General features: G+C 35.7%; 1 protein-coding gene across 5 annotated transcripts in view; it reads left to right on the plus strand.

The window, feature by feature from the left end:
* ebi (transducin beta like ebi) overlaps positions 1-13,110 on the plus strand; it is a 253,321-nt gene extending 240,211 nt beyond the window's left edge. For all 5 annotated transcript variants that reach the window (XM_090412349.1, XM_090412345.1, XM_090412347.1 and 2 more), the window contains one exon: positions 12,816-13,110. In XM_090412349.1, coding sequence (XP_090268475.1) covers positions 12,816-12,845 — 30 coding nt within the window. In that variant the 3' untranslated portion in view covers positions 12,846-13,110. The remainder of the gene's footprint in view (positions 1-12,815) is intronic.
* The last annotated feature ends 406 nt before the right edge of the window (positions 13,111-13,516 follow it).

Here is a 13,516-nt window from a genome sequence, read left to right on the forward strand (position 1 = left end):
GGTTCTCCGTTCACAACACAGATGACATTTTCAACGATTCTGCCTATTTTCATTGTCTTTGTCTTTTTATTGCTGACCTTCATACCATATCTATTACAACAGCTATTCAATTTAGTCAGAGAATCTTGCAGACTTGTAGCGGATTTATTTAGAAGTATAACATCATCCGCATAAAGCAAAGAGCTGACATTAACATCTCCAATTTTGATATCAGTTTAATACCACTTTCCTTCATAATGTGATCCATATAGATAATGAATAACAGAGGAGATAATGTACATCCTTGTCTCACATCAGATTGAACATTAAACGATCTTCCTGTACTTCCTTCATTTCTAACTGCTGACTTACAACTCAAATAAAGACTAAGTACTGCTTGATATAATGCCCCATTGACACCATATAACTGTAGTGTATTGAATAGCTTCTCTCTTGGCACCTTGTCATATGCCTTTTCCTGATCGACAAAAAAACTTAAATATAGATCTTTGTTATATTCCTATGCTTTCTCAACTATTTGTCGTAAAGTGAAGATCTGATCCTTACAACCTCTATTTGGCTTGAATCCAGATTGTTCTTCACCAAGCTTTTCTTCCACAATTCTTCTCAACTGTTTCTCAAGTATACTTGCATAAATCTTGCCAGGAACACTCAGTAGGGAAATACCTCTGTAATTCTCACATTCAGTTTTATTTCCCTTTTTTTTATATGGGTACTACGAGAGCACTACTCCCATCATTGGGAATTTGTCCATCTGTCCAGGCTTTCTGAACTATGCAGTGCGGCCACTGTAAGACTTTTATACCACCATACTTCAGCATTTCTGGTCGAATATCATCTACTCCTGTTGCCTTTCCACATTTCAAGACTTTGATGGCTTTTTCTATTTCAAGTATGGATATGTATTCCTGACTGAATGCCTGTTGAGTGTTTTTTACCACTGTGCTATCACTGCATGTATCATTTAGCAATTTTTCAAAGTAATTACTCCACACTTCAAGGATATCTTTTTCTCCCGTTTCCATGTCACCTTTATCATCTCCAAGTCCTTTACAGCACTCTTTCCTCCATTTCTAAGCTTCTTCAACAACCTTCAGAATATTTTGACACCTTCTTGATATTTATTTATTTTCTATGTTCTTGCCAAAGTCCTCCCATGACTTTTGTTTAGCTAGTTTTACACAGTCTTTAGATTTCTCACATTTGTCTCTGTATTCTCTAAGAGCACAAGCTGACTTATTTGCAGGAACTTTTGATATGCTTTCTTCTTTTCCTTCACTGCCTCTTTAATTTCCTGTGTCCACCATGGAGTTCTGATTTTTCTGTCCTTGCAGACAATCTCCCACATGCCTCTTTGGCTGAATCAGTCAGTGTTTTTTTCAATGCTTGTCACTGAATCTCAAAGGTTTGATTCATGTTCTCAAACTCTTTCATTTTTTCTTCGATAATTTTTGTGTATTTTAGTCTACAGTTCACATCTGAGAGCTGCTTGACTTTTATTCACTTTAAATCTTTCTTTCGTGTTCTTCTTTTCAATATGAAATTCAAGTTTATCCTGCTCAAGACTAAATAGTGATCACTTCTAATTTCAAATCCTCTGTACACTCTGGTGTCCTGCACCAGGGAGTAAACATCACTATCAACAATAACATAGTCAATGAGACTTTTCTTATTCCTTGCCTCTTCTCTACATGTGAATTTGTGCACATTTTTATTTTTTTTTGGAACATGGTGTTAGTAATAACCAGTCCATGTCCTGAGCAGAAATCCTACAGGTATTTGTCATTATTATTAACTTTGCTCTTTTCTCCAAATTTTCCCAAAATATTTTTGTTATGTCTGACAATCATTTCCTACTCTGCTATTTAGATCCCCAACAAGGACCAACTTTTCCTTTTTCATTGTGTCAGTTGCTTTCTCTAAAGCTCGTGTGTAGAGGCTTAAGTGCCGTGAGGACATCACATTGGAGGCTTAATGGATTTTTTACAACACTCAAAAAGAATTAAAATAGAATTTGATACTTCCTATATTTCGTCCTAGTCACTAGGACATCTACGGGAATTTCTATATGGAAGATTTCAAAAAACGAGCCATAAACTCAGCCCCACTCAAACCTTCTATCTGGCTAAAATATGTAGATGATGTGTTCTCTATTTGGCCTCATGGCCCAGACACGTTAGACTCCTTCCTCAGTCATCTTAATAGCCTACATCCAAGAATCCAGTTTACTATGGAAAAGGAAAAGAACAACTGTTTACCCTTCCTAGACACCTTAGTCACACGCCTGCCTAATGATACATTTGCCTTCACCGTATACAGAAAATCCACACACACACAGGCAGATACATTCACAAACTCTCCCACCACCACCCCTCACAACAATATGGCATCATCAAAACTCTTACTAAGAGAGCCCACAATCTTTGTTCCATTGGAACCGCTCTTACTAGTGAACTTAACCACTTACACAACACTTTCCTCTCCGATGGCTACAGCGAACACAGTATCAAAAAAATAATCAGTTCCTCCCCCATTCTCTGTCCTTCTCGTCAACAAGATTTTAAAAATGCCATCACCTTACCCTACATCCATGGCACATCTGAAAAAATAACCAAGATACTAAAAAAGTACAACCTACACACAGCATATAAGCCCTACCACAAACTTGCTACCCTTATCTCCTTTGTTATTACATTTGTCACCTTATTATAATAATTAGATTGCTAAAAGACGATCTTCCTTTAGCAAATTATAGTGGGAGGAATGGTGAGAATATGTATGCAAGAAAGACAATGTTATGTAACTGTGTTAATGACGGGAATGGGCCTCATCATGGAAATGCTTATGAGAAGAGAACAGTTTCGACTTTGTCTTCGTTCGGTTCTCACACATCATATGTATGCAAGGATATCTACATATATAAGGCACTAGAGAAAAACAGAAATATGCAAGTTGTCCAACTGTGTCACACAGACTACAGACAAGATCAAACAAAAGAACAAGCAGCTAACTTGTTATGTCTGTAAATCGGTGTTTCCCAAAGTGGGACATATGCCCCACAGGGGGAGGGTCAATTTGAATATTTGGGGGGGAATGATGTTGCATTCATCACCTCATCACCGGTATACTCAAAAAAACTCACCATTGTCGGCAATAAATTGTCGATGTTGCAACCCTGACTTTCCAAGAAAAAAAGCTGACATTCACTAGTACAGCAGTCAACATAAATACAGTATCAAGAAGAACTCTCAGAAAAGCAAAATGATGAGTCTATTAGACTTTATTCAACATAAAAGGAACAATGGCATGGCTTTCTGACGAGACAGAAACGAAATACCGAAATATAACTAGTTATTTTGCAAAAAAAATACTGTTGTCCTTCCTGTTGTCATATTTAGTTGAATGTGGATTTAGTGCTGTAAATGACTTGCTACTGAAAAAAGAAATCATTTGGATATCACAAACTATGGGGATTTGAGATTGCAAATGACTAAATTAGTACCTCAAATAAAAAGTCTTTGCAGCAGACATTAAGCTCAAGGATCGCAGTAACTTGGATTTTATTTTCCCGAGTTCAGTTCAGTTTATCTTTTATAATATACAAAGTGTAATATAAAATTTATATTCGTTGAAGAAATCAAATTAAAACGAGTTTTACCTATGTTCCTGTTTTATTTAAAGCACTTATTTATATTATACTTTTTCAGAACTTGGCTGACTGGGGAGGGAATCAATCTTTGAGGCATAGAGGCGGGGTATGATCCAAAAAATGTTGGGAAACACTGCTGTAAATTAGTAGGAGAGTATTGAAGTTGAAAGTTTATTTTTCACTTGGTTAGACTATAATAAATTTAGTTTAATCCTTTATCCAAGTGTGAGCAAACAAAGTTTGCACCTGAAAATATATTCAGGACTGGGGTAAGGTAGTACAGCCCGGTGTTGTACTACCATACCCCAGTCCTGAAGATATTTTCAGGTGCAAACTTTGTTCGCTCACACTTGGATAAAGGATTAAACTAAATTTATTATATTACTAAGAGAGTATCAGAAACAAAGGAGTAGAGTTTGTTGCCTGGGTCAATATGCTGGGACCTTCATATGCATGAATTTAAGGACACAAAATACATGTATTGAAATGATTATTTTACTTACTATTAATAAAATAACACTTGACATTTCGACCCCGTATCTTTCTGATGTTCTGTATGAAAAAAACATGTATCTTTCTGATACATGTCGAAACATGTATCAGAAAGATACATGTTTCGACATTTATCTTTCTGATGATGACCTCGTATTGAGGTCATCATCAGAAAGATACATGTGTATAAGAAACCAAGATACATGCTCTTGCACTCTATAAAGGTAAATTAAATCTACACTCTTAATTAATTTTTTTTCTTAGCCTTGCCTCTAGTGATAAAAAAAAATAATAATAAATAAATAATAATAAAATAAAATAAAAATATATGATATGAAGGGTGCTTAAGGGTCAAAGCTGTATAACTGAGAGGAGATCTCCACATAGCCTTTAAAGGAATGCAGAGAACCGAACAGGGCTTCTGACCTAATCTCGAATCCTCACCTTCTTGTGGTGCACCCTATTGGGTATCTACTTGGATACTGAATGGACGACGATGGGCTGGCAATTTGGGATTTAGCCGACCAAATTGTATTCTTATTGGTTAAACCAAAATATAAAATGATGGTACGACATGACAAAATTTCATGCCCGCTGGGGCGTCGCCCGGTTAAACAAGGCCCCCGTTGTTTTCGCTAGGGAACCAGGGCGAACAGCAAAAAGTCAGCTACTGGAACAAATCTGAAAATAAACCACAACTCAACATCACCAGAGTTAAAGATCGGTACTATCAACGTAAGAAGCCTGAATGGCAAAGAAATGGAGCTAGCTGAGGAATTAGATAAGTACCAGATCGATATAATACGGGTGACTGAAACAAAAAAAGACCAAAACTGGTGAGATCTTTCTGAGCAATAAATACAAAATGTTATATTCAGGCAATGACAATCAAGGAAAAGAAGGAGTAGCCATAGTATTCAACACCAAATATGAGGCTAATCTTCTTGAATGGCAGTCAGTCTCAAGTAGAGTAATGTGGGCAAATATGAGAATGGGGAACTGGACAATGAGACTTATTTGTGCCTATGGTCCCACAGAAGGTTCTACTAAGGTAGAAGTGGAGGAATTTTTTGAGGCTTTAGAAAACGCAACTGACACAATGAAAAATGAAAAGTTAGTCCTTGTTGGGGATCTAAATAGCAGAGTAGGAAATGATTGTGAGACATACAAAAATATTTTGGGAAAATTTGGAGAAAAGAGCAAAGCTAATAATAATGGCAAATATCTGTTGGATTTCTGCTCAGGACATGGACTGGTTATTACTAACACCATGTTCCAACATAAAAATGTGCACAAATTCACATGGAGAGAAGAGGCTAGAAATAAGAAAAGTCTCATTGACTATGTTATTGTTGATAGTGATATTTTCTCCCTGGTGCAGGACACCAGAGTGTACAGAGGATTTGAAATTGGAACTGATCACTATTTAGTCTTGAGCAGGATAAAATTTAATTTCATATTCAAAAGAATAACATGTAAGAAAGTTTTAAAGCGAATAAAAGCGGGCAGCTCTCAGATGTGAGCTGTAGACTAAAATACACAAAGATTATTGAAGAAAAAATGAATGAGTTTGAGAATAGGAATCAAACCTTGGAGATTCAGTGGCAAACTCTGTAGAAAACATTGATTGATTCTGCCAGAGAGGCATGTGGTGAGGTTATCTGTAAAGATAAAAAAATAAGAACTCCCTGGTGGACACAGGAAGTTAAAGAGGCAGTGAAGAAAAAGAAGAAAGCATACCAAAAGTTCCTGTCAAATAAATCAGCTTGTGCTCTTAGAGAATATAGAGACAAATGCAAGAATGCTAAACACTGTGTAAAACTAGCTAAACAAAAGTCATGGGAGGACTTTGGCAAGAATATAGAAAATAAATATCAAGACGGTGGCAAAATATTCTGGAGGTTGTTGAAGCTTAAGAATGGACGAAAGAGTGCTGTTAAAGGAATTAGAGATGATAAAGGTGACATGAAAAAGGGAGAAAAAGATATCCTTGAAGTATTGGGTGATTACTTTGAAAAACTGCTAAATGAAACAAGTAATGATGACAGCACAGTGGTAAAAAAACACTGACCAGGCATGCAGTCACGAATACATATCCATACTTGAAGTAGAAAAAGCCATCAAAGGCTTGAAATGTGGAAAGGCAGCAGGAGTAGATGATTTTCGACCAGAAATGCTGAAGTATGGTGGTATAAGAGTCTTACAGTGGCTGCACTGCATAGTTCAGAAAGCCTGGACAGAGGGACGAATTCCCGATGATTGGAGTAGAGCTCTCATAGTACCCATATATAAAAAGGGAAATAAAACTGCATGTGAGAATTACAGAGGTATTTCTCTGAGTGTTCCTGGCAAGATCTATGCAAGTATACTTGAGAAACAGTTGAGAAGAATTGTGGAAGAAAAGCTTGGTGAAGAAGAAGCTCGATTCAGGCCAAATAGAGGCTGTCAGGATCAGATCTTCGCTTTACGACAAATAGTAGAGAAAGAATGGGAAAATAACAAAGATCTGTATTTAAGTTTTGTCGATCTGGAAAAGACATATGACAAGGTGCCAAGAGAGAAGCTATTCAATACGCTGCAGTTATATGGTGTCAATGGGGCATTATATCAAGCAATACTTAGTCTTTATTTGAGTTGTAAGTCAGCAGTTAGAATTGAAGGAAGTACAGGAAGATGGTTTAATGTTAAATCTGGTGTGAGACAAGGATGTACATTATCCCCTCTATTATTCATTATCTATATGGATCACATTATGAAGGAAAGTGGTATTAAACATGATATCAAAATTGGAGATGTTAATGTCAGCTCTTTGCTTTATGCGGATGATGTTATACTTCTAAATAAATCCGCTACAAGTCTGCAAGATTCTCTGAATAAATTGAATAGCTGTTGTAATAGATATGGTATGAAGGTCAGCAATAAAAAGACAAAGACAGTGAAAATAGGCAGAAGCATTGAAAATGTCAACTGTGTTGTGAATGGAGAACCTGTGGAACAAGTAAAACATTTCAGCTATTTAGGCACGATTTTTACTGAAGATGCTAAATTAAATATAGAAATAGACAACAGAATCAGCAAAGCTGGTATGGTAGGAAGTCAATTGAATAAATTCATATGGAATAAGAGAGAAATCAGTCGGAACACTAAATTAGCTGTATACAAGACAGTGTTCAAACCAGTTTTAACTTATTAATCTGAGAGCTGGGTCAGAACTAAAACACTTGACCAAAGACTAGAAACTACAGATATGAGAGTCCTGAGAAAAATTAGAGGCATGATCAGATGGCATCGATGGCAATATCATATTAAAAATGAGGATATTAGGAAAGAACTTGACATTGTCAGCATCCAGGAATGCGTTAGCAGAGCTAATCTCAGGTGGTATGGTCACTTAAATAGAATGGGAGAGGAAAGATTAGCAAAACAAGTTTTCTCTGCCAGGTTGGCAGGAAAACGACCCAGAGGAAGACCAAGATATAGGTGGATTAATATGGTACAAAGTGCCTTAGACGATAGAAATATAAGATCTGATAATGTTGGAGTCTTGACAAGTAACAGACTGATTTGAAGGAAAATTGTAGATAGGAAGTTAGTAATGATGTAATTTTTTAATGTAGTGCTGTCATATCCTGTACACCCCTTGAGGGTACATGGCAGGAATTTGATGATGATGAGAATCATTGAAAATGTCAACTGTCTTGTGAATGGAGAACCTGTAGAACAAGTAAAATATTTCAGCTACTTAGGCACGATTTTTAGTGAAGATGGTAAATTAATTATAGAAATAGACAACAGAATCAGCAAGCTGGTATGGTGGGAAGTCAATTGAATAAATTCATATGAAATAAGAGAGAAATTAGCCAGAACACTAAATTAGCTATATACAAGACAGTGTTCAAACCAGTTTTAACTTATGGATCTGAGAGCTGGGTCAGAAGTAAAACACTTGACCAAAGACTAGAGACTGCAGATATGAGTCCTGAGAAAGATTAGAGGTGTGAACAGATGGCAACAATGGCAATATGATATTAAAAACGAGGATATTAGGAAAGAACTTGACATTGTCGCCATCCAGCAATGCGTTAGCAGAGCTAATCTCAGGTGGTATGGTCACTTAAACAGAATGGGCAAAGAAAGATTAGCAAAACAAGTGTTCTCTGCCAGGTTGGCAGCAAAACGACCCAGAGGAAGACCAAGATATAGGTGGTTTGATACAGTACAAAGTGCCTTAAATGATAGAAATATAAGATCTGATAATGTTGGAGTCTTGACAAGTAACAGAATGATTTTGAGGAAAATTGTAGATAGGAAGTTAGTAATGATGTAATGATGTAATTTTTTCCATGTAGTGCTATCATATCCTGTACACCCCTTGAGGGTACATGGCAGGAATATGATGATGATGGTTAGTGCTCACATTCAGAAATGGGTTGGCAGAGAAGGTTATACTTGAACACATTCTATAATAATGTTACAATATTGTCAGACAAGGGAAATGGATACTTTTGGATTTTACTGAGACTTTTACAGAATACAGCATGGAAAACTGTTGGATAAATTGGAGAATATGGGTTTGGATTATAAAATGTTAGTTTGGATAAGACAATGGCTGACTGACAGATATCAAATAGTGATATATACGTTGAATGTCATTCTGCAAAATTTAAGGTAACCAGTGGTGTTCCACTGAGATCAGTCATTAGTACACTGTTATTCAATCTGTACATTAATGACATTGGGTAGTATTTGACAGGAGACATACAGCTATTTGCTACTGTGACTGGAATGTGACTGATATACAATACTTGCAGAATGATTTGAATAGGCTGGAATTGTGGGCATGGGAAACTGGATGTCAGTTCAATGTCAGTAAATGCAAAGATCATACACTTTGGCATGATTAAATATCCAGTGTCATATTATATTGGTGGGATTATGCTAGAAGAATCTGATCAGGCTAGAGATCCTGAAGTGTTAGCAGATAGGAAGTGGAATTTCAGGGACCCTATGGGAAGGATTGTAAATACAACTCAAAAGATAATTGCAATGCTGAAATGAACTTTGACATGTAATGATAAGGATGTCATTTTGCTTCTTTACAAGGCCCTGATAAGACCTCACTTGGACTTTTGTGCACAGCTTGTCTAAACATGAATTTGAATTTTTAAAACTTTATAAGTGCCACTAAGCTGAAGTGGCCTCATTCTAAGGAATTCTACCTTGTAAGAACATCATACATAAGTTATTGTTAAATAACCCTTTATTACTATGGAGGTCACTGAAGCACATCATGCTTTGAGTTCAAAAAAGGCAACAGTGCTGCTAACACTGTAAAAAAACGTGCAAGAAGTGTATGGCGATAATGTTTTGAATGTGTGAAAGTGCCAGTGATGGTTCCAGAAATTTTGACAGGGGGGGACTTTAGCTTCAAAGACTTCCCTCACGTTAGGTGCCTTGTCTCTCTTGATAATGATATGCTGGATGCCGCTGTTACAAGAAATGCCAATGCAACTGTCAAAGATTGCAAGAACTTGGAATAGTGTCTAAGATCGGCAAGGGGGTTCTTCACAAACTGATGAACAAAAATTGAAGAGCTCATCAACATCTGCACTGCTTTTCATTCTCAAGAGGTTCAATCTCTGTTTTTTGAGTCGTGTAGTCACCAGTGATGAAAAGTGGATACTTTAACAGGTAAAACAAACCCTTCACCGTCAGAAGGTTCCTGGCAAATAAGTCAGCTTGTGCTCTTAGAGAATACAGAGACAAATGTAAGAAAGCTAAACACTCTGTAAAACTGGCTAAACAAAAGTCATGGGAGGACTTTGGTAAGAACATAGAAAATAAATATTAAGAAAGTGGTAAGATATTCTGGAGGTTGTTGAAAAAGCTCAGAAATGGAGAAAAGAGTACTGTAAAAGGAATTAGAGATGATAAAGGTGACATGAAAACAGGAGAAAAAAATATCCTTGAAGTATGGAGTAATTACTTTGAACAATTGCTAAATGAAACAAGCAGTGATGACAGTACAGTGGTAAAAAACACTGACCAGGCATGCAGTCAGGAATACATATCCATACTTGAAGTAGAAAAAACCATCAAAAGCCTGAAATGTGGAAAGGCAGCAGGAATAAATGATATTTGACCAGAAATGCTGAAGTATGGAGGTATAAAAGTCTTACAGTGGCTGCACTGCATAGTTCAGAAGGCTTGGACAGAGGGACAAATTCCCGATGATTGGAGTAGATCTCCAATATATACCTTTTTTATATATGGGTATATATAAAAAGGGAAATAACACTGAATGTGAGAATTACAGAGGTATTTCATTACTGAGTGTTCCTGGTAAGATATATGCAAGCATACTTGAGAAATAGTTCAGAAGAATTGTGGAAGAAAAGCTTGGTGAAGAACAGAGACAAATAGAGGTTTGTAATGATCAGATTTTCACTTTACGACAGATAGTTGAGAAATCATGAGAATATAACAAAGATGTGTATTTAAGTTTTGTAGATCTGGAAAAGGCATATGACAAGGTGCCAAGAGAGAAGCTATTCAAAATGCTACTGTTATATGGTGTCAATGGGACATTATATCAAGCAATACCTAGTCTTTATTCGAGTTGTAAGTTATCAGTTAGAATTCAAGGAAGTACAGGAAGATGGTTTAATGTTAAATCTGGTGTCAGACAAGGATGTACATTATCCCCTCTATTATTCATTATCTATATGGATCACATTATGAAGAAAAGTGATATTAAAACTGATATCAAAATTGGAGATGCTAATCTCAGCTCTTTGCTTTATCCAGATGATGTTACACTTCTAAATAAATCCTCTATGAGTCTGCAAGATTCCCTGACTAAATTGAATAATTGTTGTAGTAGATATGGTATGAAGGTCAGCATTAAAAAGACAAAGACCATGAAAATAGGCAGAAACATTGAAAATATCAACTGCATCGTGAATGGAGAACCTGTAGAACAAGTAAAACATTTCATCTATCTTAGGCATGATTTTTAGTGAAGATGGTAAATTAAATATGGAAATAGACAACAGAATCAATAAAGCTGGTATGGTAGGCAGTCAAATGAATAAATTTATATGGAATAAGAGAGAAATTAACCAAAACACTAAATTAGCTATATACAAGACAGTATTCAAGCCAGTTTTAACTTATGGATCTGAGAGCTGACAACAGATATGAGAGTCCTGAGAAAGATTAGGGGCATGAACAGATGGCAATATCATATTAAAAATGGGGATATTAGGAAAGAACTTGCCACTGTCAGCATCCAGGAATGTTTTAGCAGAGCTAATCTCCAGTGGTATGGTCACTTAAACAGAATGGGAGAGGAAAGATTAGCTAAACCAGTGTTTTCTGCCAGGTTGGAAGGAAAAAGACCCAGAGGAAGACCAAAATATAGGTGGATTGATACAGTAAAAAGTGCCTTATAAGATAGAAATATAAGATTTGATAATGTTGGAGTCTTGACAGGTAACAGAATGATTTGGAGGAAAATTGTAGATAGGAAGTTAGTAATGATGTAAATTTTTCATGTAGTACTATCATATCCTGTACACCCCTTGAGGGCATATATCAGGAATTTGATGATGATGAATCTTATATTAAGAGATATCACTATGTTTAATCTGAGGTAATTCCATCTGTTCCTGCTGCTTTTGTTTGTATGTTTGTTTGTTGTTGTTGATAAGCTTCCCCATCATCTCCAATAAGTTTACTCTTGTATCACTTAAATTTGTATTTTCTATTTCTTCATTACTGAGGCATAGATTATAATATAGTTGTTCGTATTGCTGTATCCATTCTTCATTTGAGATTCCTGAAATTTCTGCTACAACGTTTTCTGATTGATTCAAATGCTTCATTGTCAGCAAAGTGTGTGGGTATATACTTACATGTTTGTAAGTATATACCCACATTTGTTATTGATTGCCTGCTTGATATCTAGATGGTACTCATTAGGTGCATCGAAATTATAAAATTTCATTGCACATATATTTCGATGCAGCTGAGTTACATCCTTTATCTATGTTTAGTACGCAGTTGTATATTCCACCACAACAATAAAACCGAGAGAGAGGAGGAGGGGGGGGGGGGCAAATTTTATGACATAAGAGGTTATTTGAGTGAGTTGGAGATTGACCTTAGACTCTACTTTCCCAGTAGATCTAGAAACTGCTCATTCAGGATGGTTTTCATCCAAATGAAATAATATGGTATCTCATGGATTGCTTAATATCTAGTCATTACTCTTATTATGGTTGGTTTCTGAAAAGAATGCCCAAATCATAGATACCAAATCCAGGGTGCAGCAGCATTTCATTACAACAACAAGATGAAGTTTCAGTTCTCTAAATTTGAATTCTTTAAATTCATCAAGCCAACAGCATTCATTGCACTTCTTTCAGACATTCGTGCCATTTTAGTACTTTAAGTAACATGTGATCATTGTTGATGGGATTACTGCTGTGCCAGTAAAATTTGGTGAGATTTTGCATTTGTGAATGGAAACCCCATAATTCTGTTATGGTTTACAAAATAAATTATTTGTTGTAATTTTGTCAAACATATAGATTTTCACTGTTATTTATGTAATATTGTCTGTAATCATTTGATTATAGTGCTAATAAGCTTTTATTATTTTTTTAAATAGGTGTTTGTGTTAGATCTTCGGAAACTATGAACATTTAATACTAGCCAAGTAAAAACATGTTTCCAACTGCAAAAAAACTGAACTGTTCAGAATAATCTGTGAACTTTTGAGGAAGAGACGCTTTACTTTGGGTGATACCAAAATGAACGACAAATGAGGATAATTTGTTGCCATATTTGACCTCATTTCAAATGACATTCTTTATACTGATGATTGTTTCACATCTGGGATGGTTACAATAGAGTATATGTAATATAGCTATTGTGTGTTGATTAAATAATTAATTACAGTTTTATGTTGATTGTTACAACTTTATTATATGTCATCACAAACTGAAAGTAGACACTGCTGTAAAGTGGAATTCATTTACATTTGGTTTTAATTTGCCTCATGATTGCTTGGGATGGATTGGTATTAGGTAAGTATGAGTTCAGAGATGTACATTTTATGTTGTTTTTTAATGAAGAAATAGTAAATCAGTTTATACATTCAAAGCTTCATTTTTATCACTTAGGTGATAATGAAAGTTGTTATAGGATTTATGATTTCAATACTTCCTTTCTCTCAAATCTTTATAGTACCTCTATGTCACAGTTTGGAGGAGTTGTTAACATGAGACTAAATTTCATGACTACATGGTTGGCTGAGATACCATTGAATATGTATACAGTTCTGCCTTGGTTAACAGTGACCTCAGATAA

The sequence above is a fragment of the Typopeltis vanoorti genome, chromosome 22 (assembly GCF_054136105.1).
Source record: "Typopeltis vanoorti isolate ZY-2024b chromosome 22, IOZ_Tvanoo_1.0, whole genome shotgun sequence".
Lineage (NCBI taxonomy): Eukaryota > Metazoa > Arthropoda > Arachnida > Uropygi > Thelyphonidae > Typopeltis > Typopeltis vanoorti.